At 46.0% G+C, this 16,009-nt stretch overlaps 1 protein-coding gene across 3 annotated transcripts in view; it reads left to right on the top strand.

Annotated features, from left to right (window-relative positions):
• ABAT (4-aminobutyrate aminotransferase) overlaps nucleotides 1–16,009 on the top strand; it is a 63,624-nt gene that overhangs the window by 18,302 nt on the left and 29,313 nt on the right. For all 3 annotated transcript variants that reach the window (XM_019754096.3, XM_019754097.3, XM_019754099.3), the window contains exon 2: nucleotides 10,294–10,408. In XM_019754096.3, the coding sequence (XP_019609655.1) occupies nucleotides 10,339–10,408 (70 nt within the window). In that variant the 5' untranslated portion in view covers nucleotides 10,294–10,338. The remainder of the gene's footprint in view (nucleotides 1–10,293; nucleotides 10,409–16,009) is intronic.

Genomic DNA, 16,009 nt, shown 5'->3' with positions numbered 1-16,009 from the left:
TGTTTTGAATTGTTTCATGGAAGCAGCCCGTGCCCCGAGAGGCAGCAAGAAGGGGTGGGTTTAAAAAGCGAACTTACGTTGGGAGGGCAAGATACTCACATCCTGATGACTTGCCATGTAAGATCCTGCAGTTGGCGTGTGAGAGCTGGTAGCCACGTCAGCCCTGGGAGGGAATCGCCTGTCACTGCGTATTTAAGAGACTTGGTGGCTGGTCACTCTGGGTGATTGCTGATTGTGGGCTGGGCACACCCTGGGTACCTTGAGGGAGAGGACAGATCCAGAGATGAGAACCACCCTCAGGAAGGTTCCGGTCCAAGTAGGAACAGACCCTGGTCACTTGGTGTGGTTCCCTCACTCTCACTTGTTGCTGCGACTTGCCCTTCCTCCGGTATGCCACTCTTTGTCCCTTACACCATGACCTCTGTCTGCCATGGCCCTTCCCCTGGGTCCACCTGCCAAAACTCTAATCTCATTTCAACATTATCTGTCACTGCTTCCAGGAGATCTGTAACTGTCACCTGAGCAGAGCTGCTGCTATACACCGTCCTCTCCTGCCCCAAAGACCTTGTACCTCTGGTGTCATGTACCCTCCAGTCCTCTGTCTCTTTTCTCTAATGAGCTGCAGTTTGTTTTACGAGGACCTAAAGAAAAATATAGATAAAGATGAAATACATGCAGAGTGACTGGCCTGGACTCTTACAATGTCTGTGTCGTAAATGGCACAGGGGCTGAGAAATGGTTCCAGGGTTCAAAGAGACAAAAGCGCTGTGCAGATGAATGCGGTGAGTGATCCGCGGGGGGAGTCTGAATCTGGGGAACCAAAAACAGCCACACAAGACGTTTTGGGGACAAGCAAGGGAATTCAAACATAGACTCTATATTAGATAATAGAATGATATCAATGATAAATTTCCTAAGCATGAAGTACCTTGTATCTCAGATAATTTGTATGGAGGTCATATAGGAGAATGTCATTCTTAGAAGATACAGGCTGGAGGGTTTAAGGCTGAAATATCACAGCGTTGACAACTAACTCAAATAATTCAGAAGATAGATGATGGATGGATGGATGGATGGATGGATGGATGGATGGATGGATGGTAGATTGACAACAAATATGGCAGAGTATTAACAATTGGTGGTTCTAGGCTTATGGGTGGTTGTTGAGCTATGCTTGTGACTTTTCTGTAGGTTTAAAAGTTTTTGAGTGCCCACTCTGTGCTGGCACTAGTTTTGTACATGGATTGTCTCATTTAATCCTCAGAGCAGCCTGGGAACAAGGGAGTTGTATCAGACCCATTTTCCAACTGAGAAAACAGACACAACGCCAGATGCCAGCCCAAGCCAAAACCCACATTAAGCCCGCTGCCCCTTTGTCCCCATTCACCATTATTGTGAAATTACCAAGGATAACTCGAAAGTCTGTGCCTCTAGAGGAAACATTTCTGCTTTGACTTTCACTCTTTACTGTGGTGTAAAGGATCTAGAGCTGGCCTGGGTTTGTATCCTGGCTCAAGTACTTCATGGCTGTGTGTTGTTGGCCAAGTCACTTAACCTCTCTGTGCTTCCATTTCCTTTTCTTTTTTGTAAGAGAGGATGATACTAGTAACTACTTCAGAAGGTTGTTCTGAAAATTAAACGCACTATTAATGTAAAAGCTTAAAACGGAGTTTGGCCCAAAGTAAGTGATCAGTAAATGTTTGTTGTCAGTGTTGCTATTTTTCTCATTCTTATAATCCCATCAGCCCCTCCATGGATAAACCTGGAAGATCTTTCTCTTCGGCACCCAGCACTGGTTTGCTTCCTGGGGCTGGCCCCTGGGTCAGCCCCTGCCTCTGGCAAGTGGCCCCTAAATGAGTGCTCCAGAGATCTCAATGTGGGGGACAGGGGTGGAATAGGGTAGAACCCGCCTCATCCCGCTGCTTCCCCTCAGGACTGCCTCCATAACTCCCCCGCAGACCAGTCACTCAGGTGTTCTGTTAAGACCTCCGAGGAAACACACGGCTGTTTTGTGGAGCCCACAAATGCACAAGCTCAGCTGAGCCTCCCAGACCTGCCCCAGAGGGCTGGAACCAGCCTCTTGTATTTTGTTTGTTTGTTTTGCGTTGCTTTCGCCCCTTACGCATTACATACATTATGGCTCCTCAGAGTGATCAAGAGAGAACCCAGGCAGGGAGTATTTCTGAATCCACTCATGGCTCTTGGGTCTGCCAGCCAGATGTTCACACACTTGACAAGTCACCCTGAGAGCTGGCTTCAGAAGGGAGGTGGTCTCAGTTCTGTAAGGTTGGCTATTGGTCCTCCTGTCTCCCTTCCAAGGGGGAGGAAAGAAAACGATTGTGGCCATAGTGACCACAGAACCCAGGCTGCCTCTGTGGGACCCTGTGGTCAGAGCATTGAGCTCCGGGGGTGTAGCTCAGTTTTGGTGTCTTCTCTACATGTGATGTGTGGTGCTAGATGCTGGGGGTGCCAAGACGATTCGGTCACGCTCAAGTTACGCTGATGACCCTCATCACGATGTGAAATGATTTCGCATGTTTACTGAGTTGTGGTGTATCTCATCCACCTGAACAGAATGCAGAGACTATGCTGTCTGGTCCCACCAGCCCCACCTGGGGCCTTAGGATTCGGTGTTGTGTGTCTTCAGGCTGTAGGCCATCAGGACATAGTGCTGGCAATGGATCAATCCATGAATGAGTGAATGAATGAGTGAATGAATGAATTTCACGTTCTAAAGGGAGAGACAGATGTGAACAGATTGTCACATTGCAGATGAACTGGAAAAGATATAAATTTATGCATAATCTAAACACAATAAGTGTTGGCAGTTGAAACTAGGGGGTAGGTATAGTCAGGTTTATCCCGTGTGTTTGAAAATGATTTAAAAAAGATAGATTGCTGGAGAAATACAGATGAGTGGCATCTAACCCTGAGTTGAGAGTCAGGAAGCCTTCTTGGAGGAGGTGGCCGGAAGTGCACTATGCAAAGGTCCACAAGAGTTAAGGGAATATAAACAGAAGGTGGGGGCAGAAAGGACATTCCAACAGACGTTACCACATGAGCAATGAACTGGAGGCAGGAAAGAGGGCAGGGGAACGCAGGAGGTACATGTGGGGGTGCTGTGTGGCCAGCCAAGCAGCTGGCCTTTATCCAGGGCGTAGTGGGGAGACAGGGAATGTCCAAGCAAGCGACTGGGTCACCTTGTTATGTGCAAAAATAAAATGGTTTAAATATAAAGCCCTTGACCTGTTCCCTCAATCCTTATCTTTTCTCCTGAAGGATGGCTGGCTTTTTTATGCATATCTCAGAGTATCATTTCAGAGTTTTCTTTATTTTTTAGTTAGAACGTTTGTTTTCCCCAAAAAGAGTCAAAAAGTCATAAAATGGAGGCCGTTTTGTCACAGGTGAGGGAGGTAGAGAATGCCTGCTGATGCGAGTGGAGGAACCAGAGAGATTTAGATGCCTGATGCTTCCCTTTCACAGAGGACGCCAACCAGGAGTCCGTCAGAATTTTATTTACTCCAGATATTTGTCTCTGGGCGGACAGAACATTAAGGAAGCAATGGGAGTCTTGCCATGACTGATGCTCAGTAATCACCAGCATCCTGTGATCGGCCCTCCTCTCCAGGTTCACGGCCCAGCTCTTTCTCTGGTACCACAGTTTGTCCTCTGGACCCCACTCCTTTCGCTAAACAAGCTAAATGAGGCACTGTCAGCGGCACGGTTCACAGCTCCAGCCATCTGCCCTCTGGTGTCCCTCGGGAAGAGCTGAGCGCTCTCAAGTGGACAGATTACAGTTTATGTCTCAGGGAAAAACAAGTCACCAGATGGGGAGGTAGGGCTGGGCATGATGATTTTACAAATTGACGCACAAGTGCCATCCAGAAGGTCTGACTGTTTGCCCAGGGTCATGTGACTGACGGCCATCATGGCCACGTCCAACGCAGGGTGAGTCTCCCTGTTTGGCTGGAATAGTTCTTTGTGTTTTTTCCAGAAGGTGATGAATCGGGGTGCTTTTTCATTGTTATATTCTTGGACCGCCCCTTTGCTAGCTCTCGTGCACCAAAATGTTTAAAGAGTTTGCTGGAAGAATTGAGAAACAAGAAAGAATTGGCAAACTCTTTCTCACAGATTAATGTTTAAAACACCCAGCAAGCATTGTCCGTTACCTGGAGCTGTCCTACGTACTGTGGAGCCAGAACAATGCCAATTCTTCCACCCAGAGGACCTCAAATTCCATTGGGTGGGACAGGGCTCCACGTGGAATTTGGGCCTCTGCACCCTGGAAGGGACAGCGGGGACAAGAGTTGGGGTGTAGAAGTGCCAAGTGTGAGCTAAGGTTGGAATTGCTGTTAGAGCCATTATAGGCCACCAGGAGTGAGCACGTGGCCAAAAAACCACAGACAGTGTTAACTTGAAGTTCTTTGTTCCTGGAAAAGAGACATGTGCTGGTCTGAGTTGTTTGAGGAGGTTTCTGGGTATGGACCAAAGCCACCAACCTAGAATGTGCCCAGATCTTGGTCTTCAAGCCCAGAAGGCCCTAACTTAGCGCCACTCTCTCCAGCTGTGTGTCCTTGTGCAAGTGGCAAAACCTCTCTGGGCCTATCGCCTCACCTGAAAAATGGGAATAGTAGTATTTGCCTTCAAGGATTGGATGAAAGTGTGTGTTAAGCCTTGATGCAGTAGGTGTTCATTCATTAAATCATAGCAGATCACTACATACACGCATAAATGAAAGATCCTTTGAATTACTGAAATGTTAAGGTATTTCCCAGGGACGGTAGGATACTGTCAGGCGGAAACCCTAGCACTAATCACCAACATGGGGTTTCCGAGTTGCCCACCATGCAGATCTGGAAGGAAAAAAATGGTGCCTTTGCTATACACTGGTATTCGCATACTTTTCAGTTCCTGGAGTCCTTAAAATGATTTGTGTTCTCTGAACAGGACACGTATCTCTTCCAATCAGTCTGCTCTTACTTGTTTGTTTGTTGTTGGCCCTCCCACGGGGATGCAAGTTCATTTCCTTCAGCATGGTAGTCACAGGGCTTGGCACAGGTGCTCCGTAAAGGTTTGTAACTGAACTCGCCAATTTTAAAGGCCGGACGGTCTGTGGCTTTGGCCTGGGGTAGCTTATCCGCATTGTCATAAGCGCGTTTCCTAAAGCAGACACTGGCCTTTCACTCTTCCTCTCTCGTAGGGTTGGGAATCCAAAACTAGCTCATTTGTTCACAGATGCTTCTTTCCTAATTCTTTCCTACCCCAGAACATTCAGAGGGCCTGCATTGCAAGGCTTGTCTGTTCTTTTCCTCCTTCACTTTGTTCACAGACTAGGGGGGCTACTTGTCTTATGGCAGCGCTGTGTTCATCCTCCCTGCACGTGTGATTTAAGTTCCCCTCATTCTCCCTGATGGAGCCTGGCAGGTGGGGGCAGAGGAGGCAGGGCAAACTGGGACACAGGTGGGTGAGGATGGACCAGGTCGGGGCAGACCAGCTCCTCTCTCGTGGAACCTGGAAGTTCAGGCTCATAGCAGGGCCACCACATATGCAAATAGCCCTTCCCAGTCCCACAGGCCCTAGAAGAAATGCCTTCCCTACATGGTAGAGGGTTCTTTGGAAGGTGAGGTTATGGCCTGCAATGACCTTCTCTGTCCTGTGTATGTTCTTCAGTTGGCCCTAACCAAACTGAGTGCCTCGTGACCTCGTGGGTGGGTTTCATTCTTCCCATTTGACAGATGAGGAAACTGAGGCCCTGATGAGTTGAACAACTTGCCCAGAGTCATCAAGCTAACATATGGCACATTTGTACCCAATTTCTGCCGCATGTGACTTTCTCAACTACATCCTCCATCCTTCTTAGAAATCAACACTTGCCTTTTTCCAAGGACAGTATTCCTCGCCCCTTATACAATTAACCAATGATTGTATGATGCCCCAAAAGGCAGAGACTAGGAAATTAGCAATGCAGGGAAGGGAGGGCTGGGGCTGGGCTGCAGAGAGAGCCAGGGGAGGCTGCAGGAGCTGGGATAGAGGGGGGAAGCCGGGGCCAAGAAGAAGCCTCTGTTCCAATGTGCCATCATCACAGCCCTAAGAATGGGGCCCTGTTAGCCATCTGCAGAGGCCCAGGGCTCTGTCTTTATTGGTTGCCATGGCGACCCCTGGCCTTGACAACAGAGGCCTACTTGGCTGAGTGTGTCATTGTGTCCCATTGAGTCTGCAGAAAAGCCAACGCCTGGGACTTCAGACTGGAAAGGAATGTCCCCAGCCTCTGGCAGCACTTTTGTCTCAGCCTCTAGAGCAGATAGGAGAATGAGAGAGTGCATCTGTGGTTCCCCAGAGAGGTCTGGTGGGTCCATTTCTAGCCAACGATGCATGCAAAGCTTTCGTGTTCCCAGGGCAGCATAGCAGAGAGATGGGTCAGACACCATCTTCATAGGATGTCTGTGGAGCGTTTACTATTTATTCAATGATTGTTTGCAGCCAGGCAAACTGTTCTGGGGCTGGGGATACAGCAGTGCCCCAAGTCGCAAGTCTCAGCTCACCACCCTCTGCTAGCCCACGAGGTAGGTTCAATTGGTACTCTCCCCATTTTACAGATGAGGAAGCTGAGGCACAGAGAGGTTACTTAATATGCCTGAGGTCACACAGGAGGTAAAAGAGGCTGGGTTCATATTCAACACTGTGCGTACCACTTCCTGAAATGGCCAACATGGCTTCTTTCTCCCTGTATCTTTGAAATCTTAACTTTCAAAATAAGGACCCTTTCCAGGGACTTGAGGGCCGTGTAGGGTCCACCATCCACCCCTTATGATGGTTAGTTCTCAACTCGCCTCAGGAGCTTCTCCTATGCCCAGATACACCGGTGGGAGGGCGGGGGGGGGGGGGGGCAGATGGTCTGGGTGGGGCCCTGTCAGAGGTGCAGAGCTCCCAGCCAGATCACTAGTTCTGAGACCTTGGAGAAGCCCCTTAACCTTCCAAGCCTGTCATACAAGGCAAACACAACAGGAGACTGAAATTACATGTGGAAGGTACATGGCACGTAGTGCGTGAACAATAGGCAGCATGTAGTAAGTGAACAAAAAACAGTGGCTGATTTTCCAACCATTATTCATCTCCAGAACAACATGGAAGGATTTTGTAACATATTTATTTTTTGCCCTTTCTGATCCTTTTCTGACCATTATTCATCTTCCCTCCAGAGCAACGTGAGAGGATTTTTTTAATATATTAATTTTTTGCCCTTTCACCTGAATCCTCTCACCTTGTGGATTTAAACGTTGCATCCACCCATCCCATCCCACCTCCAGACGCTCAATGCTGATAAGAGGGAGTATAGAAACGAATTAGCATTTTAATTGAAGGAAGAATGATGGGGAGAAGGGCCAACTGGAGAATTGGTGGAGAACTGGCTATCGGGTTGGATCCTCTTGTTCTGACCGAGACCCACAGTAAGAAGCAGCATTTGCAGGTCCATTGCACGCCTGAAAAACAGAAATTACCTTCACTTGCCACGCACATGGATGGTCTCTTTGCTACTTAATTATTAGTTGATTTAAATTTCTCTTTCAGTTCTGATCATGTCATGGAAAAAAGTCCCTGTTTGATGCTAGCCTGCCTTTCACCGCCGTCTCCCATTCCAGCAGGGAGAGAGCTGAGCTCAGGCCCGAAACCTTGGACCGTCAACTAGACCCAGCTATTAGTTTCATAACCTGCTTCGACTTTATACCGTATTTTATCCCCCATCACCTTTGTTTGTGGCAAATGAAACTTTGAGGTAGGGTGGTTGGGTGGTGATTGGAAAAGTTTCCAGGAAATGCACTTTATTTAAATTTTCAAAAGCAAGTTGATTTCCAAGAAATATGTTAAGTAAACCTCCCAGGCTTCCAAGGTGCGTCTCAGGTAACACATTACTGTCATCGCAGCGCCGCCAGAATTAATCTCTCTGTGTTCCCATGGCTCCTGGCTCATACCAGCAGATACTCATGATTCTGTTGTTCCATTTTGTCTTATACAGAAGTAGTTGTTGACAGTGAACTGGAAAATTTTTATAGACCGTACATATCTTGCCGGGTTATTTGAAGAATTTATTGACACGACGGATGAAGCAGCCTACTGTGTTTCCCCGAAAATAAGACCTAGCCGGACAATCAGCTCTAACGCATCTTTTGGAGCAAACATTAATATAAGACATTGTCTTATATTATGTAAGACCCGGTCTTATATAAGACCCAGTATTATATTATATTGTATTATATCATATTATAATACCCAGTCTTATATTATAGTAAAATAAGACCAGGTCTTATATTAATTTTTGCTCCAAAACGTGCATTAGAGCTGATTGTCCGGCTAGGTCTTATTTTCGGGGAAGCACGGTAGTACATTTCCCCCTTCATTTCTCCATTGCTAAATTAGGAGCTTTGGAAAGACAGAAGCGTTGTATCCATCTTCGGTTCTCCTGTAGCTAAATAATGCAGTGCCTGGCCCGTAACAGGAGCCTAATTAATTTTTGTTGATGGAATTAATAGACTAGGGAAAATGAACAAAAGACGTTAACGCTGCTGATGTTGGAAATACATTATGCTGAGAGTTCACGTGTGATAGAGATCAGGTTTTGTTATAAGGTGGATTTCAACTGCGGGCCATTAAAATGTCACCAATATATTTCACAGTGTGACATTTTGTAATTGAAAGTGTGCAGGTGTGACTCTCCCCTTTGCAGAGCGTTCAGATATTAATATGTGAGTTCTCTGAGATTCTCCCATTTTTAAAAACACTTTCATGGAAATTGGATTGTGTGGCATCTTAAGTGCTCCCATTTGAGACAAATGGTTTTAAGTGAGAGACAGCAACTGCTCTCTCCGTATAGTTACTGTGCTGCTAAATTAACAGGCTTGCATTGACTTAGATATTCTGGAATAGATGAAAAAAAAAATCAAGAAAAGAGTATGTTTTCTCAGTTAATTTGTGGTCACACTTTTCCAAGCCCATGCTTTTCTCAACAATATATCCTCTAGTGAAGAGCCATAAAATTTCCTCTCTGAAATAGATCATTTGCATTCATCAAGCCCCGTATCTACTATAGTTAGTTATTCGCTGAATTAATTGGTATGTTGTAATGAATGAAAGCAATGGCTTCGGGGGTCACACAATCCCAAGTTATCCTGTGACCAAGAGCAAACACCATAATCCCTCTGAGCTTCCATCTGTTCATCTCTGAAATAGGGACCGTGACTCCCTGTTGCTGTGTAGAGCGCCTGTCCAGTTTCCCTGGACTCTTCCAGTTTCAAAACAGAAAGTCCCACCTCCCGGGAACTGTCTGTCTTGAGCAAACTCGGGATGGTTGGTAGTGCTGGAGATGGACACCTTCCCCCAAAAAAATGAGCCACCAGATACTCTCCTGGGTCCACAGGATTCCCAGACAGCCCAACAATGTTCTGTGTGGCAAGAGGGCAAAGAGGGCAGCTTCCCACACTGATGTCTGCTCTGACGTTTCCTCCGTCTCGGTCCTTCCGTTGTGCAGAACACAGACTGGCTTTGCTTGTCCCAGGTGGAGGATGCACTGAGCTTGCCTACAGAGGGACCTCAAGCCAATTCTCTCCCCTCTCTTTTTTCATCTAGAAAATGGGCGTAATCATCCTACTTGGTGTTAACTTAAAAATGAAAAGGCTTTCAAAGTGAGAGGCAAACAGCATTTATTTGAGATCAATAAGAACAGCTATTCAGGACGCACTGATTCAGGCAGAAGCCCACATACTGTCCCGATTAGGAGACAAAGGTGATGGTATTTATGAGAAGGGGAAGGGGAGCCATTACATCAGTAGAAGCAAGGCCTTTCTATTGGCGCAGTAACATACTGACATTAATTCTACACAATGTCTTTAATTTTCAGTCCGGGAGTCATCTCTGCTTTTTGTTATCTTTGCAAGCGAGTTTTTTTGGGAAAAAAGTTTGCTTTAGTCCCAGTCCAAAGTTTATTTTGTCCTATTGTAACATTCCAAGATTGGAGGCATAAGACATGCAAGGCAGTCCCTCTGGCCGGGCAGCTTCAGCTCCATTTTAAAGTGGCTCCGTTTTTTTGGGTTTTTTGTTTGTTTGTTTTTTGACCCTGGGGTATCGTCAAGGTCAAATGAAAATGCACATGAATGGGCTTTGATTTGAAGTGTATATTCAGTGGAAAGCAAAGGGTTTAATGTCAGAAGAACCTTCTCCACTATCTGGTGGGGGGCGGGATCCTGGGTCCGAGGGGAAGTGGTCTTCACTGGCCTAACTCGGCATTTCTGGTTCTTTCAGGGCAGGAGTGTGTGACGGGGGTCTCTATTCCTGAAGGAGGGGGCCATGGCCTCCATGTTGCTCACCCAGAGGCTGGTCTGCAGCTTCCAGCACAACTATCGCCTGTTTGTACCAGGTAAGCCCTGGGGGTCGTGGCAAGAACTGGTCCTAGCATTAGCTATAATCCAGACTAGGGATTCCAGTGAGTCCTTGGGGATAAATAGACTGGCCAGTCAGTGCTTCTGGGGCTGTCCCACCATTCCCCATAAAACGGGCCTCATCACCACCCCTTCCCCTTCCCCCATCTCTGTCACATGCTTCTGACCCCAGGCGGACAGCTCTGCAGTGGGCAGGGAGCTGATCCCTCCTGGAGCCACACTTGCATGGAGATGGTGGTCCCAGCTAGAAGGACCCAGGCTATCCCCTTAGGGACCGTCGGGCAAAACACATAGCTTGAGCTGCTGCCAATAAACAAAAAAGCAACAAAAGTCCTTGTAATTGATGTGAAAGCCAACTGTGCTTCATGGGCACTGGACAGGAAGTGGCCACCCCCCCCCACCTCCTCACACCGCGCACCCAGCCGGCCAGCAGCACCGGCTCATTGTGTCCTGCAGTCTCTCTCAGATGCTCCCATTTCTGTCTGTCTCACTGCGTTCAGGCGACTTAGCCAAGTAAGATTCATTAGTGAGCACCCTACAAGAGACCTCCCTCCTGGTCGTCCCACAAGGAAGGTAGGAGTGAATCCCATTTTACAGGTGGAACAACTGAGGCTCAGAGAAGCAAAGTCATTTGCCCAAGATCCCACAGCCACCCGAATGCAAGTGAGTCTGTCTCCAAACGCTGAGTTAGCCCTCCTCTGGGTGCTTCCAGGAGAGGGAGAGGCTAGCAGTAGCCTCCCTTCAGACAGCCTGTGCTCTCAGTCTGCCCCCAGTTCTCCGAGAGTGCACTGCCTGTCATCGAAGTGTCCCCTTATTGTTGTCAGTCCCGTCTGCCTACTGAAGACAAATTGCTGAAGACAAATGTGGACTGCTAGTATTTGTGCCCTGGGTAGGATAAAAAGCAGGCATGTTCACTCCTCTCCCCGGAGTATTAGCAGGCTTTATTTTTAGGTAAATGTGCTATTTTGGGACAATTTTAGATGTACAGAGAAATTGCAAAGATATTCTAGAGAGATCCCGTATGCCCGTCACCCACTCAGTGTCCCCTGTTGTCACCATCTTACATCACGAGAGTGCTCTTGTCCCAAACTAAGAAACTGACCTTGGCACATCACCATTAACTAAACTCCAGTCCTCTCTTTGGATTTCACCAGTTTTTCTCTTAATACCTCTTTCTGTGCCAGGATCCACCCCAGGTTTCCACATTGCATTTCGTTGTCATATCTCCCTAGTCTGCTCTGCTCTGACAGTTTCTCAGTCTTTCCTTATTGATCGTGACCTTGACAGCTCTGCCGGGTTATGAGTAGGTTTCGAGGTTTTGTTTTGTCTTATTTAATTATAAGAGCAGCATACCAGTGCTTACCCATTATTACCTTAAAAATAACCCGAAACCAGAACAATGCAGGTCTGGTGTGTTCCAAGTAGTAGGAGGGAGAGTCACGGGCATGGAAGGTTCATTCATTCCAGAAGTAGTACAGCTGAGCAACCTACCGTGTTTCCCCGAAACTAAGACCCAACCGGAAAATAAGCCCTCGCTTGATTTTAATGCATCTTTTGGAGCAAAAACAAATATAAGACCCGGTCTTATTTTCGGGGAAATAACAGTACTCGGTGCCGCGTGCTGCTGATCTAGGTGCGGAGGATATAGCAGAGAAAAGAGCACTGCCTGTTGTTACTTAACAATAGTCCTCGCCACAACTCCATAAAACAGGAAACTGAGACTCAAAGAAATTAAATAACTTGCGCAGAGCTAGCAAGGGGCTGAACCAGGCTTTGAGCCAGTCTGGCTCCGGGACTCACACACTTACCCACTGTATTAATTACCTTGTGACATATAACAAATAGCCCCACACCTAACAGGTGAAAGTCACACATATTTATCATCTCATAGTTTTTTTGGGTTAGGAATCCAGGAGCGGCTTACTGAATGCTCTAGCTCCAGGCATCTCCTGAGGCAGCAGTGGATCTGTTAGCTGAGGTTGTGATCTCCTCTGAGGCTCCCTATCAGAGCTGGGGGTCCACTTCCGAGCTCACTGATGTCAGTGTGCTGGACTCAAGGCCACGCGGACCTCTTCCTAGGGCAGCTCACCACATGGCAGCTGCGTCCTTGGAGTGAGAGAGAGCAGGAGAGCGCCCTGGTCAACAGCCTCAGCCTGGAAGCACACCTACTGTGTGCAGATGCTTCCGTGTGTCTCTACCCATCGGAGCGCTGAGAAGCCATTAAACATAATGAAGCCATTCAACACTGTTCATGGCCTGAGACAGTGTTCCAATGGCATCGTTTTATTCCACCACCACCACCACCATCTTATATTGACAAATAGAGTACAAGAGACTGGCAGACTAGCCAGCAAAATGGTTATCTCTAGGTTCTGAAACTAGATGGGTTTGGCGGTTGGTTTTGTTTTTTGATTCGGGGTTTGTGTTTTGCTGTTTTCATTGTTGCCTATTGCTATTTTCCTCAATGAGCATGTTATCAAAAAATAAGTGGGGTGGATAGTTGGGGGTTAGATGAGATTGTTTAAAAGAGAGGAGAGCAAACAATTCCAGGTGAACTTGACTTTGGCCAGGCTCCTATCCTTGCTGTTTGGGAAAATTACATTCATTTATTACCCTCAATATAAAGATCAAGAGGACGTTAGAAACGTTTGATGGCTATTTTTATAGTTTGGAGTTAAAAATTGACTCTGGAATGGTGCGCTCACTGAGGGTGGCAAGCATCATTATTGGACCCAGAGGGCTGTGTGTCAGGGCGTCTCCCTGCCTCCTGGGGGTGCTGTTTTATTCATGAATGAAAATTCTGGATCATTCACTATTAATTCAAACTTCTTTTGCTTTCTTGTGCTTTTGATAGTAATTTGCCTTTCGGAGAAGTGAATTGTTTTGCTGCAAATGTTTCATTTCAAAGATCCACACTAGATGAAATCGAAAATAGCATCAGTTACAGTCACAGTATCTGGGAAAGGAGAGGTCAGACGGACAAATTTCCAGCGTAGCCACTAGCCAGTTGTGTGACTTTGGGCAAGTTAATTGACCTTTCTGAGCTTTCGTGTCTTCTTCTGTAACAGGGGAATAAGAATATTTACCTCCTAGGGGGTTGTGAGGATTAAATCCTTGTAAAGTGCTCCTGGTACATTCACCACAAGTGCTCGATAAGTGGGCATCTGCTCTTGTGACTTGATGTAAGAGATCTCAGAAAAGGCTTCCTCGATCACTCAAATCTTGTTTTTTTTCTCTTCTGGTTTATGACATCATCAAGAGAATTAAGAGGACATTATATATCGTCTTTGGTATTGTGTTGGTATTTGGTTGTATTAGTATTTGGTTATTTTCCTCTATAAAAAGTCAAAATTGAGACACAGTAGGAAAAGCAGAAGTATTAGACCTGGGTTCAAATCCTGGCTTTGCAACTCATTAAGCAGTGTGACCTTGGGAAAGTCGCTTAACCTCTCTGATCATTGTCTATAAAATGGGGAAAATAATACCATCTCATGAGTGGGTTGTGGATTAATTAAAACAGTTGGTGAGAGTTTGCCTAAGTAGGGCCTGCCTGGCACACAGGAGGGGCCAAATACATGTTGGCTTCCCCATCTTCCTTTCTCTGATGGCACAGTTGCCAACACACTTACCAGGCTCTGATTTTCAGGAGCTGTGCCCAGCATTCTTGGCCCTCTTCCATCCACACCCACAAAGACTTGGCACATGGTAGGAAGCGATGAAGTTCTTGGAACAGACCCACCTGCCTCGCACCTGTCCTTCGCCATCCCCATCCCGGTGGACCGGTTGTCACCTTCTCTCCACCTCCTCTCCCCACCTCAACTCCCAGTTCCCACTTAACTCCTCGTCTTGGCCTCCTCGTAGCTGCAGCTCCCACTGCGAACTGCTTCCAGTCCCATTATTCCCACTTTCCAATTCCCAACAAGTCTGATTGCGACACTGTGATGTCAAGACATTTTCTGGAGAAAGGAAGGACTGAGGTGTCCTCATTTGGAGGACCGCTTGCTAATTTTGAATATTCTGCTTTCCCCCTTTACTGAAACAAAGCAAGATCTTCACTAGTTAAGGGCTATTTTTATCCAGGATTGCATCCCTGTTTTATGCAGGCCTAGCTGGAATCAGCTTTGACCAGTAACCCTGAGTTCTGGCCAAGGAAGAGAGAACCAGTTGAATGTAAAAAAAAAAAAAAAAAGTGATCAATATGTTCCATGACCCTTAACTCTCTGCTAATAGAATCAACTCTTTAGAAATTCTCTTTTCGTTATAAGATCAAACAGAAGACAGCAAAAGCTGCTTTCTTTATGCCTTAAAATAAGGATGCCGTTGGATTTGAACTGGACTTGACATTCAAAGGACTTCATGATTTATTACATTACATAATGAATTCAGAAACCTTCTTTGATATCCAAAGCAATTGTGGAAAATTCAGCATGAATTTAAATATATGTTCTAATATCATGGCTTTGTATGGTTTGGCAAGCTCTGTGTGTGTGTCTGTCTGTCTGTCTGTCTGTGTGTCTGTGTGTCAGAGAGAAAGAGATACTAGCATGTTTCTTTGCCTCTCTGAGTTTTCGTTTCCTCTCCTATGTAATGGAAGCAATAATGACTCCCCCTAAAGGTTGTGAGGATGAAATGAGGTCACATGTATGATTTATATAAAGTGTCTAATGATTCCTTAGTGTGATACAATTATGGCAACCGAAGTAAGTGGAACTAACATTTCAAAACGACCAAGTATGTACCAGGAAAATAAAAGAACCCCAGGGACATGAAAGGGATTTCTAGGGGTTACTGGCTGTAAATCATTGCACACTTCTCTCACACTCATAATGCTGCCTTCCACTCAGGGATCCATGAGACTTAGGTTGAGTCTACCCTTTATGTCTCAGCCACATGCTGAGCTAAAAAGCTTTGTAATGGTTAGCCTGGGAACTCAGACACCCTCTGTAAGGTTATTACTATGCAAAAAAAATGTAAAATGAATTTCAAGCATATGACTTACGCCCCAAACTTTTCTTTTTTAACAAAAAATCGTCTGTAAGTGGGGACCACCTGAATTTAGACATCTGATTATTGTCTCCTGAATGATTTTTCATTGTTCCAACTGGATGCACAATTTGAGGACTTGCTGCTGACATCTAGTGGGTGGAGGCCAGGGATACAACTAAACATCTTACAACACACAGATGGGCCCCCACAACAGAGAATTATCTGGCCCAAAGTATCAATAATACTGAGGCTCAGACACTTTGGTCTCTATATATGTTTGGCTATAGATGAAATTTTTTCAAACTTTGGATGATTTTTATAATCTGATTTTTCACATTCTAATACGGTGGGTACCTTTCCAGGTCCATAAATATGCAAAGTGTCTATCTTGAAACTATTAACAGATGCATAATAGTCCATTGTCCACACAGTGGTAGAATATGTCATTACTCAATGCAGCTACCCTCCATTGTTAGACATTTAGGCTGTTCTCTCTTTATTATTGTTTGAGACAGTACGACCATGAATATTTTAAACCTCCATCTTCGTGCACTGGTCTCACTTATTTTTTTAGGATGAATCCTAAACTATGC

The sequence above is a fragment of the Rhinolophus sinicus genome, chromosome 10 (assembly GCF_057876585.1).
Source record: "Rhinolophus sinicus isolate RSI-liver-muscle chromosome 10, RSI-T2T, whole genome shotgun sequence".
In the NCBI taxonomy this organism is placed as follows: Eukaryota; Metazoa; Chordata; class Mammalia; order Chiroptera; family Rhinolophidae; genus Rhinolophus; species Rhinolophus sinicus.
This window is presented reverse-complemented; position numbering and strand designations above follow the sequence as displayed.